Here is a 19,213-nt window from a genome sequence, read left to right as displayed (position 1 = left end):
GACATGACAACTTGTACTTCTCATTGTTGCAACAGGTCCACCTGTATCCTCCATTCCATTTATAAATAAAGGCTGGTCAATACTTATGTTCTGGGTTTATTTTAGAACTTTATTTATTATAATTACTGGAGTTTGAACTCAGAGCTCTGTGCTCTTATTTGGCTTTTGCGATCCAGGCTTGTTCTCTACCCTCTGAACTATAGCTCCACTTTTTTTTGTGATTAATTGGAAATAAGAGTCTCTCAGACTTGTTTGGGGCTGGCTTCAAACTGTGGTCCTCAGATTGGAATAGCTAAGATTGCAGGCGTGAGCCACTGTGTCCGGCCTTATGATTTTCAAATAAGCATATTAAAAAAACCCTAGGATTCAATAAGTTTGTTGGATTCATTCATTTATACCCATCATCCACTAAAGATCCACAGAATTAAGACAATAACAATGAAAGCAGAACATATTTCATGTGTTTGTATTTTGTCCAGTTTGGCTGATTTCCTGGGGGGAGAGAGTATCTTAGACATCGCTCTCAATGGCTAGCATCAAATTGTACACACAGTAGGTGCTCAATTTCATACCCATTGAGGGAGTCAATTTTTTCAAACTTTGGGCACTCATTAGTTCAATGAACCCGAAGAGAAGGGTATAAACTGTGATGAGTAATTAAAGGATAGTCAACACGAGGAAGGGTGGGATTGTCAGAGATTCAACTTCATGGATCAAAGACAACTCCCCTGCAATTATATCCTTTAGGGATCAGCTTGGAGGGGCCCCTGTGAGTGGCCACCATCATACCAGCACCTGCAGGAAATTCCCCTTCCCTTCCACCTCTTCCTTCTCTGTCACAACCGTGACCACCGCCATTACCACAGCCATGATCATGCCCAGGCTAAGCATCCACAGCTCCAAGCCAGGTGCATGAATGATTCGCAGATGTTTAAACAATGAACAACACAAAGGCTTCTGGGACCCATAGTCCCACATGGGTTCTCCCATGCTCTCTGAGCATGGATGGACTCAGTTTACATTGAAGCACCCATAAGCCTTCTGGTTGTTATCCAAAATCTTCTCCAGCCTGCAGGGAAGGACCTCAGCTGTGGGGTTCCAAGTAAGAGGCTAAGGTCTCCTAGCAGGTGAGCTCATACTCAGCCATGGCAGAGGAGATATGAAATATAGCCTTCAGATCATCAGAGTCAGACTTATGATCCCTTTGCAGTCTGTGATGGAGGGTTAGCTACTGCGGTAGTAAAACAAACTAGCCTCTGATGAAAGTGGGTCTTTTATTTTCTTCTGCTCACTTTAATTTTGGCCAACTTCCTCTTTGACCTCTTGAGTGTTGTCTCCAGGTTCCAAGGCATAAATACAAGGGATTGAGCCCGTATCTGTGATGCCTGCCACGTGGAACTCTCTGCACGCCATGCCTCTGGGAACTCTCTGCTTCCTGTCCTATGATTTTCATCTTTATCATGAAGGTGAGTGATCTTGGACAAATTCCTTAATGCCCCTAAACCTCAGTTTCCTAACTTTGTTTGTTTATTTTGTGTTTGCTGGTACTGGGACTTGAATTCAGGACCAGGACACTCAGCCTTAGTTTTTTCTTTCAAGGCTGGCACTCTACCACTTGAGCCATACCTCCACTTCTGTTTTTATTTTCCCCCTGGTTAACTGAAGATAAGTGTCTTATAAAATTTCCTGCCTAGACTGACTTTGTTTTTTTTTAAATTTAATTTTGTTTTATTTGTGAACATACTGTACAGAGGGGTTATAATCTAGACTGACTTTGAACCTTGATCCTCAGATATCAGCTTCCAGATCTCAGGAAGCTGATTGCAGGCATAATCCACCAGCACTGGGCAGTTTTTTGACTTTAAGTAAAGTTAGTAATGTTGCCAGATACGGTGGCACAGGCCTATAATCCTAACACATAGGAGGAGGGTTGTGAGTTTGATACCAGCCTATTTTATATAGGGAAAACCTGGATCAGCCTTTCTGTGGGGAATATAAACCCTCTGGAGGTTCCTAAAACCCCACCCCAAGTAGCCACTTCCCAGCACACTTCCTTTCATTCTTCACAATGCTTGGGCTGATCTAAGTGTTGGCTCAGATTCCACTTATTGGATTACAGGATCCTGGGGGGCTGTTGGCTAAGTCCAGGTCAAGGCTCTTACAAAATGTGTTGACATTCCACACCAGAAAGGAGGCACAGCCTGAGTTCTTGTGTATGTGTATGTGTCAGGGTGTGTAGTGGTACCCCAGTTAACTGTTAACCTGCTGCCATCATTGTGATCTGGCTTAGAAAACCACAAGCCACCACTTCCATTATGTCCGCTCATGCCTTGGGGCCAGGACCTGCCAAGAAAGCAGAAGACAGGGACCTTAAAGAAGGAGGCCACTGGGGCTTTAAGGCTGCCGGAAAAATGTCCTGTAATGGAATCCTCTGGGACAGGCTCTGCCTGTATTCTATCACCTCCCATTGCCTACCATGTTCCCCCAGCTTCTTTCCCCTTAGCTGAAGTTACTGCCCAGTACCATCTATCTGTAGCAAGCCAAGCTCCTCATGTAGTTATGGGTGGCCACAGTGTCCTGCATTGGGACAGCTGTCAGATATTTAGTTTGGGGATATGTTCTAAACATTCCATTCTACCAGGACTACTTGAGCTCAACAGGGCTTGATATTTCTTGTCCCCAAATTGAGTGGCTCTTAGAAGTCACCAAGAAGTAGGACTGTTCAGGAGTGTCCAAGGAACTTCAGCCACAGGATATTCTAAAGAGCATGAGATGAGCTAACATCCAGTTTTCTCCCCTGATCTCCCAAGAGGGGGCCATTCCAGGTTATCAAGAAAAGCAAACTCTACTGGAGAAAGTGGAGGCTGCTTGAAAGGGCAAGCTGAAGGTCATCACACATTAGGCTGACCACATCAATACTGAAAGCCCCAGACAACTTCCTGAACTGGTGCATGCAGACACTGCTTCTCATTTCCACCCTCCTGGGCTGCATCCCAGAAGAGCTGTAGTCTCCAGGGTCACTTCAGCTTCTGTCTAGATGCAGATCTTTGAAGAAGAATCCTCTGCTTTCCACATCTCCTCTTCCCTGAGGAATACCTCACCAAGAACAGATGACAGGGAGCTGTGTTTCTTTGGGGGGTGAGGAAACCTAGGCTGTTCAGATGAGCTCTATCTGGATAAAAGCTGACATTTCCCCCCTGGTCCTTTCTGGTGGATAAGTAAGAAGGAGGCAGCCTTAGAAAAATAAAGCTAGGAGATCTCTGGAGGGGATAAGTCTCTACTCCCTAATTAGGGAGCATAGTTAAATTCCAAATTAGACCACTGCAGTGTGCAAGGACAGCATCTTCCACCTGCTATCAGAAGGGCTTTGTTGCTCAAAGGCTTGAAGATCTCAGTTCTGTAAATTGCCCCAGCCTTGTAGTAGGGAAGGAGATAGTGGAGAGACGCCCTTTTCCGGTGTCTTGGGATCCTTAGGGATAAAAGCAGGCAGCACTCTGGGGCGCTGACATATGCTCTCTAGCCCTTGGCAACTGTGTTTTCCCAGCAGTGTCAGTTCTATCTTCCCTACTATGAGTCGGCAGCTGAACTTCAGGCCTGGCGGAGACAAGGGCAGCTTCAGTGTGCTTTCTGCAGTAGTTCCCAGGAAGGCTTTGGGCAGCATGGCCTCTTACCGTGCCTCTGGCCAAGGGGTTGGGGCTAGCTTTGGCAGTCGGAGCCTCTATAGTCTTGTGGGAAATCGACATATTTCCTTCAACACGGCAGGCAGTGGTATTCGGGCTGGAGCGCCCAGCTTTGGGCATGGCTCTGGGTATGGAGGGGGCAGGGCAAGCGGCTTTGCTGGCAGCATGTTTGGCAGTGTGGCTCTGGGGCCTGCATGTCCATCTGTGTGCCCACCTGGAGGCATCCACCAGGTGACTGTCAACAAGAGTCTCCTGGCTCCCCTCAATGTGGAGCTGGACCCCAAGATCCAGAAAGTTCGGGCCCAGGAGCGGGAGCAGATCAAGGCTCTGAATGACAAGTTTGCTTCCTTCATTGATAAGGTACGTGCCCCAGGAGGAGACAGCAATCTAATAAGATTTGAGCAATTTCTTTGTGGCAGAGAGGAGGCAGCCAAGTGTTGTGGGTGGGTGGGGGGAACCTTATTATAAGAGGAGAACAGATTTGAAAGGTAGGTAGAGCAAAAGAATAAATGAATGGACTTTATTCTATTTTCCCTTCCTCCCTCCCTTCCTCCCAACCTCCCTCCCTCCCCTCTTTCCCTCCTTTCTTCCTGTTCTCTCTCCGCTCCTCCCCTCCCCTCCACATCCCGTCCCCTCCACATCCCCTCCCCTTCCCTCCCTTCCCCCCCTCTCCTCTCTCTCTCCTCTCCTCTCCTCTTCCTGCTCTCTTTCTCTCTCTCATCCTGGGGCTTGAACTCAGGCTTCATATTGTACCTTACTTTTTTTTACTCAAGGCTGGAACTCTACTACTTGATTCATGCCTTCACTTCTGACTCTTTGCTGGTTCATTGGAGATAAGGGTGTCATAGACTTTCCTGCCTGGGATGGCTTTGAACCTTGGTGATCCTCAGATCTCAGACTTCTGAGCAGTTAGGATTATAGTCATGAATCACCAGAGCCTACTATGTATTGTTTTCTTTGGGGACCTTTCAAAGAAGTGTGGGCAATTGGGTAGAGGGTAGCCATACCTTGAGAAAGAAGTAAGGAACCTCTGGAGACAGCTAGGCAGAACCTTAACTCCCTAAAGAACAGGACAGCTGGAAAAAATCAAGCACTATTCAGAGGGAGGGGATTACAACACAGGAAGACACATAGTATATCTTAGGATATGTGGTAGGTAATAGAAGAAAGCTAGGGGATGAACACTTGCAAAAGATCTTGTTTTTGCCAGGTGGCGAGGGTAGTGAGTCAGAACTTGCCTTTAAAGTCTTTATAAAAATCCAATTAGTCTAAAGGCAATATATGTCCATGGGGCATAAGAACATGATGTGGTTCTAGGTGGCCTTTGATTTGGGTTCCAGGTGCGCTTCCTGGAGCAGCAGAATCAGGTGCTGGAGACCAAGTGGGAGCTGCTGCAGCAGCTGGACCTGAACAACTGCAGGAAGAGTCTGGAGCCCATTTATGAGGGTCACATCAGCAGCCTGCGGAAGCAGCTCGAGACCCTGTCTGGGGACCGGGTGAGGTTGGACTCGGAGCTGAGGAGCATGAGGGACGTGGTGGAGGACTACAAGAAGAAGTGAGTAGAGTCATGGTTCATGTGCCCTTTTGTTTAAGAGGGCAAGGAGCAAGCTATTGGGTCTGGACCTCATGACCTCTTCTCTAGTGAAGGGAGAGGTGTCCGCCCTGTATGATGGAAGCATCCTACCTGGTTAATACGTAGGGGCTCCCACATTCATCGACTCACCTGTAGTTCAGGGAGCCCCACAGGCTCCTGGGTATTTTCCTGGAGTATAGTAAATGAGTTATAGCGAGAAACCTAGGGACTGCCTAGTGTTTGTGCTCACCCTAGGAGACTCTGGTCTTTGGCAGCCCAAGTGCTTGCCTGGTTAGTGTGAAGAGAAGGTCACTTGCCTGCAGGGCTGAGGTCTCTTCTGTCTTCTTTCCTGGCACAGATATGAGGTGGAGATTAACCGGCGAACTGCAGCTGAGAATGAGTTTGTGGTACTCAAGAAGGTAAGCAGAGAAGAGTCTCTGGTCTCTGGTCTCTCTTATGCCCTCATCCAAAGCAACTCAGGGCTCAGGGCTGGTCTCCAGAGACCTAGAGAGAAGGGACACTTGCTCAGGAATTGGACAGAGATAGACTCTTTGCCTCTGTCCTGGCTCATTTCAGTCTTTTCTGTGTGACCTGAGGAAACTCAATACTTCTCTGGAACTTGTGTTCTCCGAGGGAGGGGGTGGTAAGATGGGACAGAGGAAAAGCAGGCCCTTTCCCCCCTATCCTCTTTCCAAAGACTCAGTGAGTCTGGGAGGAGTTGCTTGATGGTGAACAAGTCTATGTGTTTTCTTTCCTTTGTGGGCAAAACACAGAAATTCAGATGGCTTTGGGGCAGGAGCAGGGATGCTGATGGGATAAGGGGAGTGTTGATTGACAGCTGTGGGGTCTCTTGGCAGGATGCAGATGCAGCCTACACAGTGAAGGTGGAGCTTCAGGCCAAAGTGGACTCTCTGGAAAAAGACATTAAATTCCTCAAGTGTCTGTATGATGCGGTGAGAACCCACCTGTCCCTCATCCCCACCTCTTTCCAGCTGCAGCATTACCTGGTGCTGCCAGGTGGAGGGATTTAGGGCTACTACAGGGAAAGATGTTTAGATAGGAAGATGCAAGTCCCAGAACTGACTGACTATTGAAGAACAGGATCCTGTCCCTGGTCAGGAGACAATTTCATCTGGGACACAATAATGGCTTTACCCACAGGCAAGAAAAAGATGGCCCCATGAAGTCCTCCTGAGACACAGCCTTATGGGTTCTTTGAAATTGTAGGTGACAAGTCTTTCCTCCTGTTCTTTCCTCCCGCTCCCTGCTGTTATTGAAGTGTTTACTGCTGCTATGGGCACTTTGGGCAGGCATATCTCCAGTGGCTATTTCCTTCACTTGAGCTCTGTGGATCCCAGTGATACCTATTATCAGAGACCAGGGGCTCAGGAGACTGGTAGGGCAGAAGAGGGGAAACTGAGGGCCTGACTTTGTCTTCATCTCCTAACTCAGGAGATCGCCCAGATCCAGACTCATGCCAGTGAGACGTCTGTCATCCTGTCCATGGACAACAACCGGGACCTGGACCTGGACAGCATCATCACCGAGGTCCGTGCTCACTATGAGGACATTGCTCTGAAGAGCAAGGCTGAGGCAGAGGCGCTGTACCAGACCAAGGTGGGCACTTGCTGATTTTCCCTCCTTCCTGGGAACAGTTCCTTGCACTAGAGAATGCAGGAGATATCTCCTGCATGTGCTGCAGGAGAGGGTGGTCATGACCATGAGTTCCACGTTGTTTCCCTCAAAGAAATTCTCAGAGAATGTGATCAAAACACTGGTGTGGATGGGGCACACTCAACAGAGGGGAGGAGATCATGAGGCAATCTCATCACAGACAGGAATGGGAGCATGCTGCCACAGCACAGGAGGACAGTCATAACCACGGAGCAGAGCAGCTGGGGTTGGCTGGGGAGTGAGAGAAGGGGAAGTCTGGAGATATTTACCAATGGCACTGGGAAGACTTCAAGAGCAGGTCAGACTGGAGAAGTGTACTGACTAGTGGAGTTACGCTTCAGGGTAGGGCCCTCTGGGGCTGTTGGGTACAAAACTCTTTACCTTTGTACTCCCTGGAGCCTGGGGAGGTGTTTTTTTATTTTGTTCTTTGTTTTTCTGGTTTTTTTTTTTTGGTCGGTCATGGGGCTTGAACTCTGGGCCTGGGTGCTGTCCCTCAGCTCTTCAGCTCAAGGCTAGTGCTCTACCACTTGAGCCACAGTGCCATTTCTGGTTTTCTGGTGGCTAATTGGAGATAAGAGTCTCATGGACTTTGTTGCCTAGGCTGGCTTTGATCTTCAGATCTCAGCCTCCTGAGTAGCTAGGATTACAGGCATGAGGCACAAGCACCCGGCTTCTGGGGAGTTATTTGTTATATTTGTCATAACATTTGTTATATTCTACCTGTATTAGTCAGCTTTTCATAACTGTGACAAAAATAGCCAAGAAAATCAACTTATAAGATGCAAAGGTTGGTTCTGGCTGATGGCTTCAGAGATTTGTCTGTGGTGTCTCAGCACTGTGGCAGTACAGTATGACATGGTGGGAGGAGGCTGCTCCTTTTATGCCATCCAGGAAGCAAATAGAGAGAGGAGAAAGGCCAGGGTTCCAGTATCATCTTCAAGTGCCTGCCCTCCAGCTATCTAACTTCTTCCTATCAGGCCCCATCCACAAAAGATTCCAACATCTCCCAAAAGGACCAAGCTGAGGGCCAAGCCATTAACACTTGGACCTTTGAAGAACAGTTTCAAATCCAAACTATAGCACCACTAACAGCAAGGATGCTGTGGTCTATCTTCCTGCTTCCCGCTGTCCCCTTTCCCCCTGTCAATGTACTTTCCATTTCTTCTTTCCCAGAGTCTGGGTACTGGGAGAAGTCACCAATCCTATCAATCTTGTCTGTGATCCCTTTCAAGGGTACATGAGATTGTGGACTTTCCTCTCTTTTTCCCTGTGATCAAGGAAGTGTCACAGGAAAATGGTGACCAATGGCTTTGCCTGTCTTGCTCTCATCTGGATTCTAGGACCCACTTCTCTGAATAGGTATTAACTAGGTGAGGGAGGTGGGTTAGAGCTCCCTCACATTGAGGAATGCTTAGTTCATTTGAACTGCATCTTTCCCTATCCATCCCAAGAAAGATTACAGGCCAGGAGGAGATAGGAACAGAGGACCACATGCAGGTTCTGATTAGAGGATGGGTTAGTTCTTAGTCAAAGCTGGAAAGACACTCAGGGGCTGGCTCTACCTTCTCTATCCTAGCTACTCAGGCTCATTCTGGTGGTGGGAGTATTTGTTCAGCACTCTTCCCTTCCTGGTCACATCACCACCCCTTCCTGCCTCTGACCTCTAGATCCAGGAGCTACAGCTGGCAGCTGGTCGGCATGGAGATGACCTCAAACACACCAGAAGTGAGATGTCGGAGCTGAACCGGCTCATCCAGAGGATCCGCTGTGATATCACCAACGTGAAGAAGCAGGTGAGCAGCTCAGTATCACCCCTGTGCTGGAGAAGCTGGGGCTGGACGTTCAGGAGAAAGCAAGTCTTTCCTCTTGGGCTTAAGAGCTGCCAGGCCAACCATAGTGCCTCTTTCCCATTTTGCTTCACCCTCCCTGCTATCAGAGCTTCTGGCTCTGTAGTTGTTCCTTGCAGTCACGTTGGGCCTCCTCTGCATACTGAGAGAGTTATGTTACTTGACCTGTATAATCTAGACATGATTTTCTGTTCTATTTTCATGCTTTCCGCCTACCTCCCCCAGTGTTCCAACTTGGAAATGGTCATCGCGGATGCTGAGCAGCGAGGGGACAGTGCCCTCAAAGATGCTCGGGACAAGCTGGATGAGCTGGAAGGCGCCCTGCACCAGGCCAAGGGAGAGCTAGCCCGGCTGATGCGTGAGTACCAGGAGCTCATGAGCCTGAAGCTGTCCTTGGATATGGAGATCGCCACCTACCGCAAGCTGCTAGAGGGCGAGGAGTGCAGGTGAGGGCAGGAAAGCACCTTGGCGGGTGCCACGGGAGGAGGGGGCTGTGTGTGTCCTGTGTGGCTAAGGGGCTTTTTTGGATCTGGAAGATGAACAACAATACTGTGTCAACAAAAGTTCTGGTGACACCATGAATAGGAGAGATGATGATTTGACAGGTTAGTTTAGCTGCTGCTTCCTGCCAGGGGATGTCAGACAAAAGCCATGAACACAGGTGGCCATGTGGCTCCCTAAGAAGAGCAGACAGACTGACACAGGCTAGCTGTATGGTCTTGGTAAATCATGGAGGGTCTCTATTTTCTCACCAGTGGAATCGAAGCTCTAATCTCTACCTATAAGAATGAAATAACCTGGGTGCCAGTGGCTCATGCCTGTAATTCTAGCTACTCAGGAGGCTGAGAGATCTGAGGATTGTGATTCAAAGCCAGCCGAGGCAGACAAACCCAAGAAACTCTCCAGGGAACCAGCAAAAAGCTGAAAGTGAAGGGGCTCAAGTGGTAGAGTTCCAGCCTTGAGCAAAAAAGCCAAGCAAGACCATGAGGCCCCGAGTTCAAGTCTCACTACCAGCACTCTCTCACCCCTTCATGAATGAAATAAATTCACATACTCATGAAAGCAAGAGCTCACTAAAGCTCAGCTGAATCTGGACACATTCCTGAGGTTTTTTTTCTCTTTAATTTTGTCTTGCAGGATGTCTGGTGAGAATCCATCTTCCGTGAGCATCTGTGAGTATCCTTGAGTTGGCTGGGAAAGGCAGGGGCTCTGGGACACCTCCATTCATTGTCTCACCTGCATGCAGAAGGTTTTGTTACAGCCCTGTGGAGGCTCTCTGGCTTCTGAGGAACTTTCTCCTCTTTTGTTCCTTGGCAACAGTGACTGAAGTCCCACCCAGCCTTCTCCCTGCGTCTCCCTTGGGGATTCTGTCATCTAGAGAAAGGCTTGGAAGAGGGACTTTCCTCAGAGGTTCAGGAGAACAAACATGGTCTCTGCCTTATGTAGTACTTCCACCACACAGATGCTGCCCTGTGGCAGGGTCTCCATCATCTTGGCTAGGTCTTGACCGCTAAGGAATGTGGTGGGATTAAAAAGGATATTATAGTTGTCATCTTTGGTTGATTGACACCTTCCTCTCTCTCCCTGCTCCTGGCTTTACCTCCCCAGCAGTCATCAGCAGCAACAGCTATGGCAGCTATGGTTACAACCCCAGCTCTGCGAGTGCTGACCTTGGGGCTGGCAGTGTGGCTGGTAGCCCCAGCAGCCCGCGAAGTGGCCAGATCAAGTCTCGAGGCGGACGAGGGGGAGACCACCAGGAGTCCCAAGAGAAAAGTGTTCCAGCCAGCATGCCAGCCAGGAAGACCACTCGATAAGCCTGTTGCTCCTTCACCAAACACCTGGAAGAAAAGATGTCTTTGCCATTGCTCAAAGATGCCTGCCACACCCCACTCCTCATCCCCGAGTTTTAGGACTGTCTGTAGCACACTATCTACATCATGGCTTATCTTGCTTTCCAGTTCTGATGGATGTGATCACCCTCCCTGTACCCGTAGGTCCCGTGTGCAATTCATGACTTCTGGTTTTCCTTGCTGCCTTCAGCTTGGCAGGTGGCCATGGACACACAGCCATCAGTACCTTCTTGGCCTGATGGCAGTTATGATCAGGCTCTACAGAGAGAGAGGTGGGAAGAGAGAGAAAGAGAGGAAGGAGAAGGGGAGTAAGAGGAGAGGGGAGAGGAGATAGTTTCATTCTGTGCTTAGGTCAAGTTCTCAATTCTTCAAAAGATTTTATTTTACCCCTGCTAGCATGGTGGGGTGAACCTGAAGCCATACCACCAGGGTATGAGAAATTAGGTCTTTGTCATTTGGGAGAAAATGTGTACATTCTCAGATCACCAGCTGCATCCTATTCATGGAACCAAGTGGAGAGGGATGGAGATTTTTTGCCACCTTGTGTCATCCACCAACTCCCTTTGTTATTCATGGCAATAGCTGCTCCCACTTAGTAAATGCCTGATAAATGCCAGGCACCCTACACATGTCTCCTCTAATTCTCACCTTGCCCTGCAGGGAAGGTGTTGATCAGAGGACAGGGAGCCTGATCCTCAGAGAGCAATGTGTCCTAGTCACTCACCACTCCCCTCCCACCCAGTGCCAGCTCAGGCCTGACTGAATACAGGGCCAAGCTCTTCCCATGACATGACACTGTCTCTTTACCAGAGGGAAGATCAACTTGTCCTTTGTCAAGACTGCAGGCCGTGATTGGTCCTTGGTCACTTGGCCACAGATCCTATTTTTGCAGGACACAGGCTGTGCCCTATGGTAGCTTCTGGCTCTCAATTACCATTGTCGTGAGCTGAGTCCATTGAGGGGACTTGACTTTGTGTCTTCCATCCAGCCAAAGGTCATGGCTTGCAGTGGAAATCTTCTTTAGAATGGCACCTGCTAGTCTTTCCCTTGCTTGAACGAAGGACTCTGAATTTCTGCGGTATATTCAATAAACTGCTCTTGAGTGATGTTATAGGTGCATTTTTGTCAGTCTGTCTCTCCAAATATCCGCTAGTGATGATGGAAGCCATTGCTGCATGTACACAATCTTACCATGTCGCTAGTGCCAATCCCAGGAGACACTCAAAGTTGTGCAAATCAAGGAGTGGCCATAATGGGAGGCTAAGCAAGGATAGCTTCCTGGAGGAAGAGAGATTACTCAAGTAATCAGAAAGATAGGCACCTAGATTCTTAGAGGGAGAAGTTGAATCATGTTATCACAGTAGGTTTGAATGCAGGCCTTACTTTACATTATATAAAAAAATAAAGGCTGGGCACAGGTGGCTCACGCCTGTAATCCTAGCTACTCAGGAGGCTGAGACCTGAGGATTGTGGTTCAAAGCCAGCCCTGTCAGGAAAGTCCATAAGACTCTTCTCTCCAATAAACCACCAAAAAACCAGAAGTGGCACTGTGGCTCAAGTGATAGAGCACTAGCCTTGATCTGAAGAGCTGAGAGACAGAGCTCAGGCCCAGAGTTCAAGATCCATGACTGACCAAAAAAAAAAAAAAAAGAAAGTCAAATCGATCAAGAACAGTTTTGTGATGTTTTTGTGCATTGTCTTCTCTTCTGGGTTTTGAAATGTCATAAATAAACTTTTTCACTGTGCACTTGAAAAGAAAACAACCTAAATATAAGAATTAATTAAAACCATAAAGAAAATATAAGGATAAATCTTCATTTGGGATCTCACAGTGGATTCTTAGATACCAAAAGCATAAGCTACAGACGAGAAAGTACCTAAAATGGACTTCATGAAACTTAAAATCTTTTGTTTATTCAAAGGTGCTATCAAGGAAGTGGAATAAGAAGGTACGGTAGTAAAGAACTATAAACCCAGCACTAGGGAGGCTGAAGCAGGAAAGATAGTGAGTTTGAGTCCAGCCTGGGCTATGTAGTGAGATCCTGTCTCAAACAAAACAAAACAAAACAAAACTAAGTGGGAAAAGAGAGAGACAGAGAGAGGAGAGTCTGGAGTTAAGGTTTACATGTATAAATGCACATTTAAAATAAAACCTCCTTGAACAACTAATTGATGCTCATAAAAAGTGGCAAGGAAAAAGGAAAATTTTACAGGTTATTTATCTAATAAGGTATTCAGCATATAAAAAGAACTCTTGCAACTCAACAAGAAATAAATTACCTAAATTGAATGCTGGTGGCTCATGCTTACAATCCTAGTTACCCAGGAATCTGAGATCTGAGGATTGTGATTTGAAACCAGCCTAAGCAGGAAAATCCATGAGACTCCCATCACTGATTAATCAGCAAAAAGCCAGAAATGGAGCTGTAGCTCAAGTGGTAGAGTGCCATCCTTGAGGGAAAAAAAAGAATTACCTAGTTAAAAAAATCAAGGGATTACAATGAAATTTTATTTAAAGAAGATATACAAATGGCCATTGAGCACATGAACTATATTCAAGGTGGCGAGACATTAAGGAGCTGGAAATTAAACCCGTAATGAGGAGCTAATTTTCACCCAGGGGGCTAACTGTCATTCAAAAAAATATGATAAATCTTGGCAAGGATGTAGAGAAGTTGGAAACCTCTGTGCACTGTTGGTGAGGATGTAAAAACAACTCTGGGGGAGAATTCAGCAGCTCCTCAGTATTGCCATGTGACCCTCACACTGCTCCCTTAGAGATGCACTCATCAACATTGAACTCAGATAGTTGAGCAATACACTCACACACTTGTGTTCATATTGGTACCATGCTCAAACATCTAAGACAGAAAAGCCCAAATACCCATCAAGGAATGAATGGTTGGTTAAGAATTGTGACCACTGAATGCAAAAGAAGACGACAATGACCACCATGATGACGACGATGATGATTGTCACCTATGCACCTGCACGTCTCTGGGACCACATCCATCTTTTATTGTACCATTTCCCTGGGCCTCTCCCAATGGCCATGATCTTCTTGTTTTCTGATGTTATAAATGTTCTCCCAATGTTTCAAATTCAAGAGGCTCTCACTGACCCATGGATGTGCACTGCTAGAGCAAGTCTCATCAACGTGGGTCCCTACTGACCTTGAGATGTCCACACAAGGTCAATCCTCTTGCCTTTGGGACTCAGGCTTCACTAATTAGAACTTGTCCTGCTTCCACGATATCAGAGATAATGAATGATGAATGAATGATTCCCTCACTAGACCACCAATTACGGTCGCTGCATTGCCCCCTCCTCATGACAATGAACAGAAATATGTTGGAAGGAAAGGAAATGGGACCATTAAGATGGAAAGTATGGCTGTGCAGGGGTGCTCAGGGGGCAGAGACGCCATGTGAGCTAGAACGTGTTGAGGTGGCACCTCTGTGGCAGAAGAGAACAGAAACTAGAAGTTGGGGGAGGTGAGAATTGGACCAGAGAGTCATGGCAGTATGAGGACAAGAGCCAAACTGCAGCCGTGCCTCCTGGTCCAAGACCTGGCTGAGCATCTCATCAGCTGTGTGACCTTGAGTAAGCTGCTTAACTTCCTTACGCCTCAGTATCTCATTTGCCAATTTGGGAGGTAATCATAGTGCCGGCCTCCTAGGGCTGTTGTGAGGATTAAATGAATGAATGTATGTGGAGTGTTTAGAACACTGCCTGAGTATTACCTTATCATCATCATCATTGTCATCATCATCATCATCACCATTGTTATTTACAAGCTGCCTTCCATTCACCTTAGGGAGTCAGTGGGGTGGGTATTGTTGTCCCTCTTCTTGGAGATGTGGACACAGAGGCTTTGCATGGTAGGAGATCCCCCCATCAAGGTTACATGGCTAGTGAGTGGCAAAAGTAGGACCAGGACCTTGGTCCTCAGTCCCAAGGCAACATACACTCTAATAGAAAGCATGGGGTGGGGTTGGAGGAAGGAGATGGTCAGCCAATCTCTCAGGAAGTGCTCCTGGCCATGGAACTGTGTGAAATCATGATGGCCCTGGAAGACACTTCTCTGCAGTAGTGGGCATGGAGCTGAATGCCACGTGAGACCCCCCCTCCTACTTATCCTTTACACCCCAGCTCTTCAGTGTGAGCTTACCTCCAGCCTTGCCAGTGGCAAGCCTGCTGAGCACCTGGGCTGCTCCAGATGGAGGCCAAGTCCTCCAGGGACTGTAGTCCATAAGGCCTGTCACCCACCATCTACCTGAAGCTTCAGGTAGAGATAGGGTGTGAACAGAGAGCTTCTGGAGATTAAAAGCTCATGTCCCAGGCCGAGCTGCTGAAGATGTCTGGCAGAGCCTAAGCTGAGGTCATTCAAATGGCCTAGCTCATTCTCTCTAATTTTGGGGACAATTATTTTGCTCAATTATTTTCTACTCTTTCTTTAAATGTTTCTCCATTCCATACACACACACCGCCCCCTCGCTGAAGTGACCCATACAGCAGCTCCATTCTGCCTCTTCAAACATGCATTGGTTAGGCTTTCCCTGGGCTCAACAGTCTTCAGTGGCTCCATGTTACATGTACAACCTGGGTCTAGTCCACTCACGGTTACTCTTCTCATGATTGCTCCAGCCTGCTAGGTATTTTCCTACAAAGGACCTGCCTCCTGCCCACTTGGGCTCCTATGCCAACTTCTTGTTGCCATGCCTTCTCCCCATAAAAGACTGAATGCAAGCCTCCTTCTACAAGCGGCCCCTGTGGAGTTAAGAGCCCCAACTCTTGCTTTTTTGGGGGGGTCCGGTCATGGGGCCTGAACTCTGGGCCTGGGCGCTGTCCCTTAGCTCTTCAGCTCAAGGCTAGCGCTCTACCACTTGAGCCACAGTGCCACTTCTGGCTTTTTTCTTTTTTTTTTTTGCTTATGTGGTGCTGAGGAATCGAACCCAGGGCCTCATGCATGCAAGGCAAGCGCTCTACCACTGAGCCACCTTCCCAGCCCACTTCTTTTTTTATTTATTTCCCTTATGTTCATTCAGCAATTGCCTTCGCATGCTGTGCCAAGTCCTCTCAACCCTCTAAGAACATCTCTTGGGAGGCTTACTAGGCCAAAGAACATAGAGAGGTGAGGACAAATGTACCAACCAGAGTTGTGGGATCATAAATGTGTCAAACTGACCACCATCTTAAATCTTAAACCACAGGTAGAGACGACACCACCAAAGCACATAAAACATTTTGGTTATTAAGCCAAGAGCTCAATGGCTATAATTAGTTAACAACCCATTTAATTTATCCTCAGATGTTCAAGCTAGGTGTTCCTGAGGTTTGATTGTTTAACCCTTCATATCCTCCCCAGTGATTTCATAGATGAGTAAAATTGGCTCAGACACATCCGTGGCTGGCCAAGGCTGGCTTAGAACTCAGTTCTTACACAGAAAGCCTGGGAAAGGTGTGAGTGACAGGAAGCTGGGACATAGCAGCTTCCAGGTGGCCTCCTAGAACCAGGTCAAGAGGCTGCTACAGCAGGGATCCTGTCTCCTGCTCTCAAGTCTGTCCTGATCGCAAACAGGAGTAAGGACAACGTCTTTGTACCTTTGGTGAACTTGGTCTTTTGCTCCCTCCCTTTCCCCTCCAGCAAAGTGCAAGAAGCCCAGGTCCTGTCTGGGCCCACCCTTCCTGTGGGTAGTCCAGAACTCTGGGCTTCCTCCTCTATCATCATCTGCATCAACAACACCATGTGTCTCATTCCTCATGGCCTGAATCTGATTAACTAATGTATGCTAGGGTGTTAATGACTTGTTAATAACCCGATGAGCTGCGTCTCCCAGGGTCATTTGTAGGGACCCAGACTTAGTTCTTTGAGGGTAGAAAACTTCAGATCACATCCATCAGTACTTAATAGGTGCTCAATATGTATTTGATAAATGGCCCAATACCAACAGACGTTTGGAACGTGCTTCCCGCTGAGTTATATATTTGGCAATACTTGCTGGACAGTGGATAGTATATTTTCCAGTGTCAGGGATGGTCTGAGGGGAGAGTCTGGGGCCTGAGGGAACACACCCCTTGCCTGTCCTCAGCATCTGATGCCACTGTGTGGGAATGTGCTGATCCAGAGGTCCCACAGGAGAAGAACCAGGGAGCCAGCAGGGCTGAGCCCTGGATCCATCTGTTCCCTCTTTTTAGTCATTGACATCAGTTTGCTGGACAATAAGTGCAAATCAGGGAGTATCTGTGTCATTTCACCACTACCATATTAGTGTTTCTTGACCCCTTTATTGATGGGGAGCTGAGGCTCAGAAAGGCTAAGCAAAACTGCCCTGTTGAATATGGAGTGGAATTTGGGAATAGAAGGCTCAAGGCACCATCTCTGCTTTGTTGGCAGCTTCTCCAACAGCAGCTGTTCAAGGCTTTCTTAACTCAGGAAGGGATGTGTAGAGGCTGATCTCAGGCCCCAAAGGAAGATTCAGAGGGAGGTGTCACCAGACCCCAGAAGAAAGTCTGATACACAGGTATCAATGGACAGAGGAACTAGGGTGCAGCAAAGAGGGCGCAGGACAGGGGCAGAGTTTCAGATGAGAGACGGATATGGATGAGAGAGGTGGGGAGAAAGGGGGTCTGGGTTAGGTGAGAACAATGTGGCAGATGTTAGAAGTAGCTGAAGTTGAGGCCAGGGGGTAAGATGTTTCAGCCACTCAGGAAGAAGGGTGTTGGGGGTATGACAGGGGCAGTAGCAGCCACAGGATGTGGCTGGCTGGGCTGGAGTCCTGCCGTGAATGTCAGAGAAGCATACAGTCAACAAAGCCATCAATGGAGGACACTGTGCCAGGACTGTGTACTGAGAGTACTTGCAGGTCTTTAGCAACACACCACAGAGTCCTTTATCTCCAGACTGGGCATAGTGTAAGGTACACACAAGTGGGCACACAGGGAGGTTTGACTGAAGGGACAAAGGAAGTAGTAAGACTTTACTATGGAGAAGCATCTACCATCCTTACACAGGAAAACTAAGGTGACACACGACATGACCTTCATAGAGACATCGTAGAAGTTGCTCCCAGAGTCAGCGTCCTGTAGAGCCAACAATATTTTAAGGGCTGAGGGAAGTAAGCAGAGCTCAGTTCTAGGCTGTTCTGATCCAGGAAGTCCCTGAGGATGGGGACAATAGAACAAGAGGCGAAGAGAGGAAGATGGAGGGATGATGGAGAGGAGGAAATACAGAGGGTTGGGGAGCAAAGCTGGGAAAGGAGAGTGGCCGGTCAGAGGCAGAAATGCCGGGGAAGGAAGGTAGGGGAGAGATGAGCATGGATTCTAGGCCAATCGTGAATCAAGCAGCCTGTCTAGACTCTCTGCTACTTTGTGCCCTACCCAGCCAAGAGTTGTACCTGCCTCACCGTGGGGTCCACGCAGGGGTCTTTGGGTAGGAGTGTGGGCTAAATAAGATGATTTTAGGAGGGACCAGTAAGTCGGGAAAGGCAAGACAGCAAAAGCTCTGTGGCAGCCACTGTAGGACTGTGTGGAACAGGATGGCATGTGTTCGGGGAGGCTTGGCCTTATGGGGTGAGTTCTAGTCAGCTTCCGTTCTCAGCTGCTCAGGCCTGGGTCGTGGGAATGGGGGCTCATGGTGACAGTGGCTTTTGAAATTGAACATAGAAAGGGTGATTTGGGTCTTTTAAGCAGCTCCAAGTTTCAGAGAAGATGTATCTCATAAGAGAGACCAGAGTGGTGAAACAGATCACACAGAGAGGTCTGTCCTTGTAGTCCCCGGACAGCCAGCTCCTCTACTTCTTCCTGCCCAGCTCTATCTTCCTGTATGCATACATATCCTCTCCAGATCCGGTTCCCTCCCACTGTCCCCCACTTGTGTTACAGTGGGTGTCAGAGAGGCACAGTGTTACACACAGGCCTCTCCAGGAGGCACGCAGAAGGACACTACGGGTGGTGACCTGCAGCTCATGTCCCAGGCCAGACACAGAATCTCTTCCTCCTGTGGCTAGTGGTAGCAGGAGGTTTTGAACTTGTCCAGGCCATGATCGGTGGAGAGGATTCCCCCCGCCTCCCACCAGGAGAATGAACCACTGAGTTTTATGTGTTATATGTGTATGAGGCCTGGGGTGTGTGGCTTCCCGAACAGACCGTCTTTCTCTAGAAAGGAGGCTCCATTTATGGTGGATATCCCCGGATCCTCTGCTCAGTTGCCTGTCCTGTCCAAGGAAGCCCATGCCATCTCTGCTCCCTGAGCCCAAGAGGAAGCCAACGACCCAGAGATTCATCAGGATAGCCATGGTGAGGTGCCAGTGACATCCCCCTGGAGAGGCTGAGGCCTGAGGCAAATTACCCTTATAACAGCGGGTTAATTAGATAAGACCCAAATTACATGAGCAAAGCTTGCAAGCACAGCAATTTGATGGTTTCATGTTGTTTCAGAGGTGGGGAGGGCCCGATCTCTAGCTCAGCACAGAGAAAATGACTTCTTGCTCCCAGGCAAGCCAAACCCACGAATTAAGCTCTCAACTGCCCATCCGCAAGCCCAGTGCCAAGCGAATATAAAGGCACCTGTCGAATCTCACCACAGCC

General features: G+C 48.1%; 1 protein-coding gene across 2 annotated transcripts; it reads left to right on the top strand.

Annotated features, from left to right (window-relative positions):
• The first annotated feature begins 3,569 nt into the window (after nucleotides 1-3,569).
• Krt74 (keratin 74, type II) lies at nucleotides 3,570-10,588 on the top strand. 2 transcript variants are annotated; one of them, XM_013032452.1, is made up of 9 exons: nucleotides 3,570-4,040; nucleotides 5,021-5,235; nucleotides 5,612-5,672; nucleotides 6,111-6,206; nucleotides 6,706-6,870; nucleotides 8,595-8,720; nucleotides 9,000-9,220; nucleotides 9,912-9,946; nucleotides 10,383-10,588. In XM_013032452.1, exons 1-9 carry the CDS (start codon nucleotides 3,570-3,572, stop codon nucleotides 10,586-10,588), a joined length of 1,596 nt encoding a protein of 531 aa, XP_012887906.1. The 2 variants fall into 2 exon arrangements, with proteins under 2 accessions (XP_012887906.1, XP_012887907.1); XM_013032453.1 differs by lacking the exon at nucleotides 10,383-10,588 and having other exon boundaries at nucleotides 9,912-9,960.
• The last annotated feature ends 8,625 nt before the right edge of the window (nucleotides 10,589-19,213 follow it).

The sequence above is a fragment of the Dipodomys ordii genome, unplaced genomic scaffold (assembly GCF_000151885.1).
Source record: "Dipodomys ordii isolate 6190 unplaced genomic scaffold, Dord_2.0 Scaffold155, whole genome shotgun sequence".
NCBI classification, from domain to species: Eukaryota; Metazoa; Chordata; class Mammalia; order Rodentia; family Heteromyidae; genus Dipodomys; species Dipodomys ordii.
This window is presented reverse-complemented; position numbering and strand designations above follow the sequence as displayed.

What these genes read in the sequence shown, in the direction of transcription:
- Krt74 (XM_013032452.1), top strand. Translation starts at nt 3,570, where the DNA reads ATGAGTCGGCAGCTGAACTTCAGGCCTGGCGGAGACAAGGGCAGCTTC. An exon ending in AGTTTGTGGTACTCAAGAAG is followed by an intron (nt 5,673 to 6,110) that starts GTAAGCAGAGAA and finishes GTCTCTTGGCAG; the next exon opens with GATGCAGATGCAGCCTACAC. An exon ending in CTAGAGGGCGAGGAGTGCAG is followed by an intron (nt 9,221 to 9,911) that starts GTGAGGGCAGGA and finishes TTTGTCTTGCAG; the next exon opens with GATGTCTGGTGAGAATCCAT.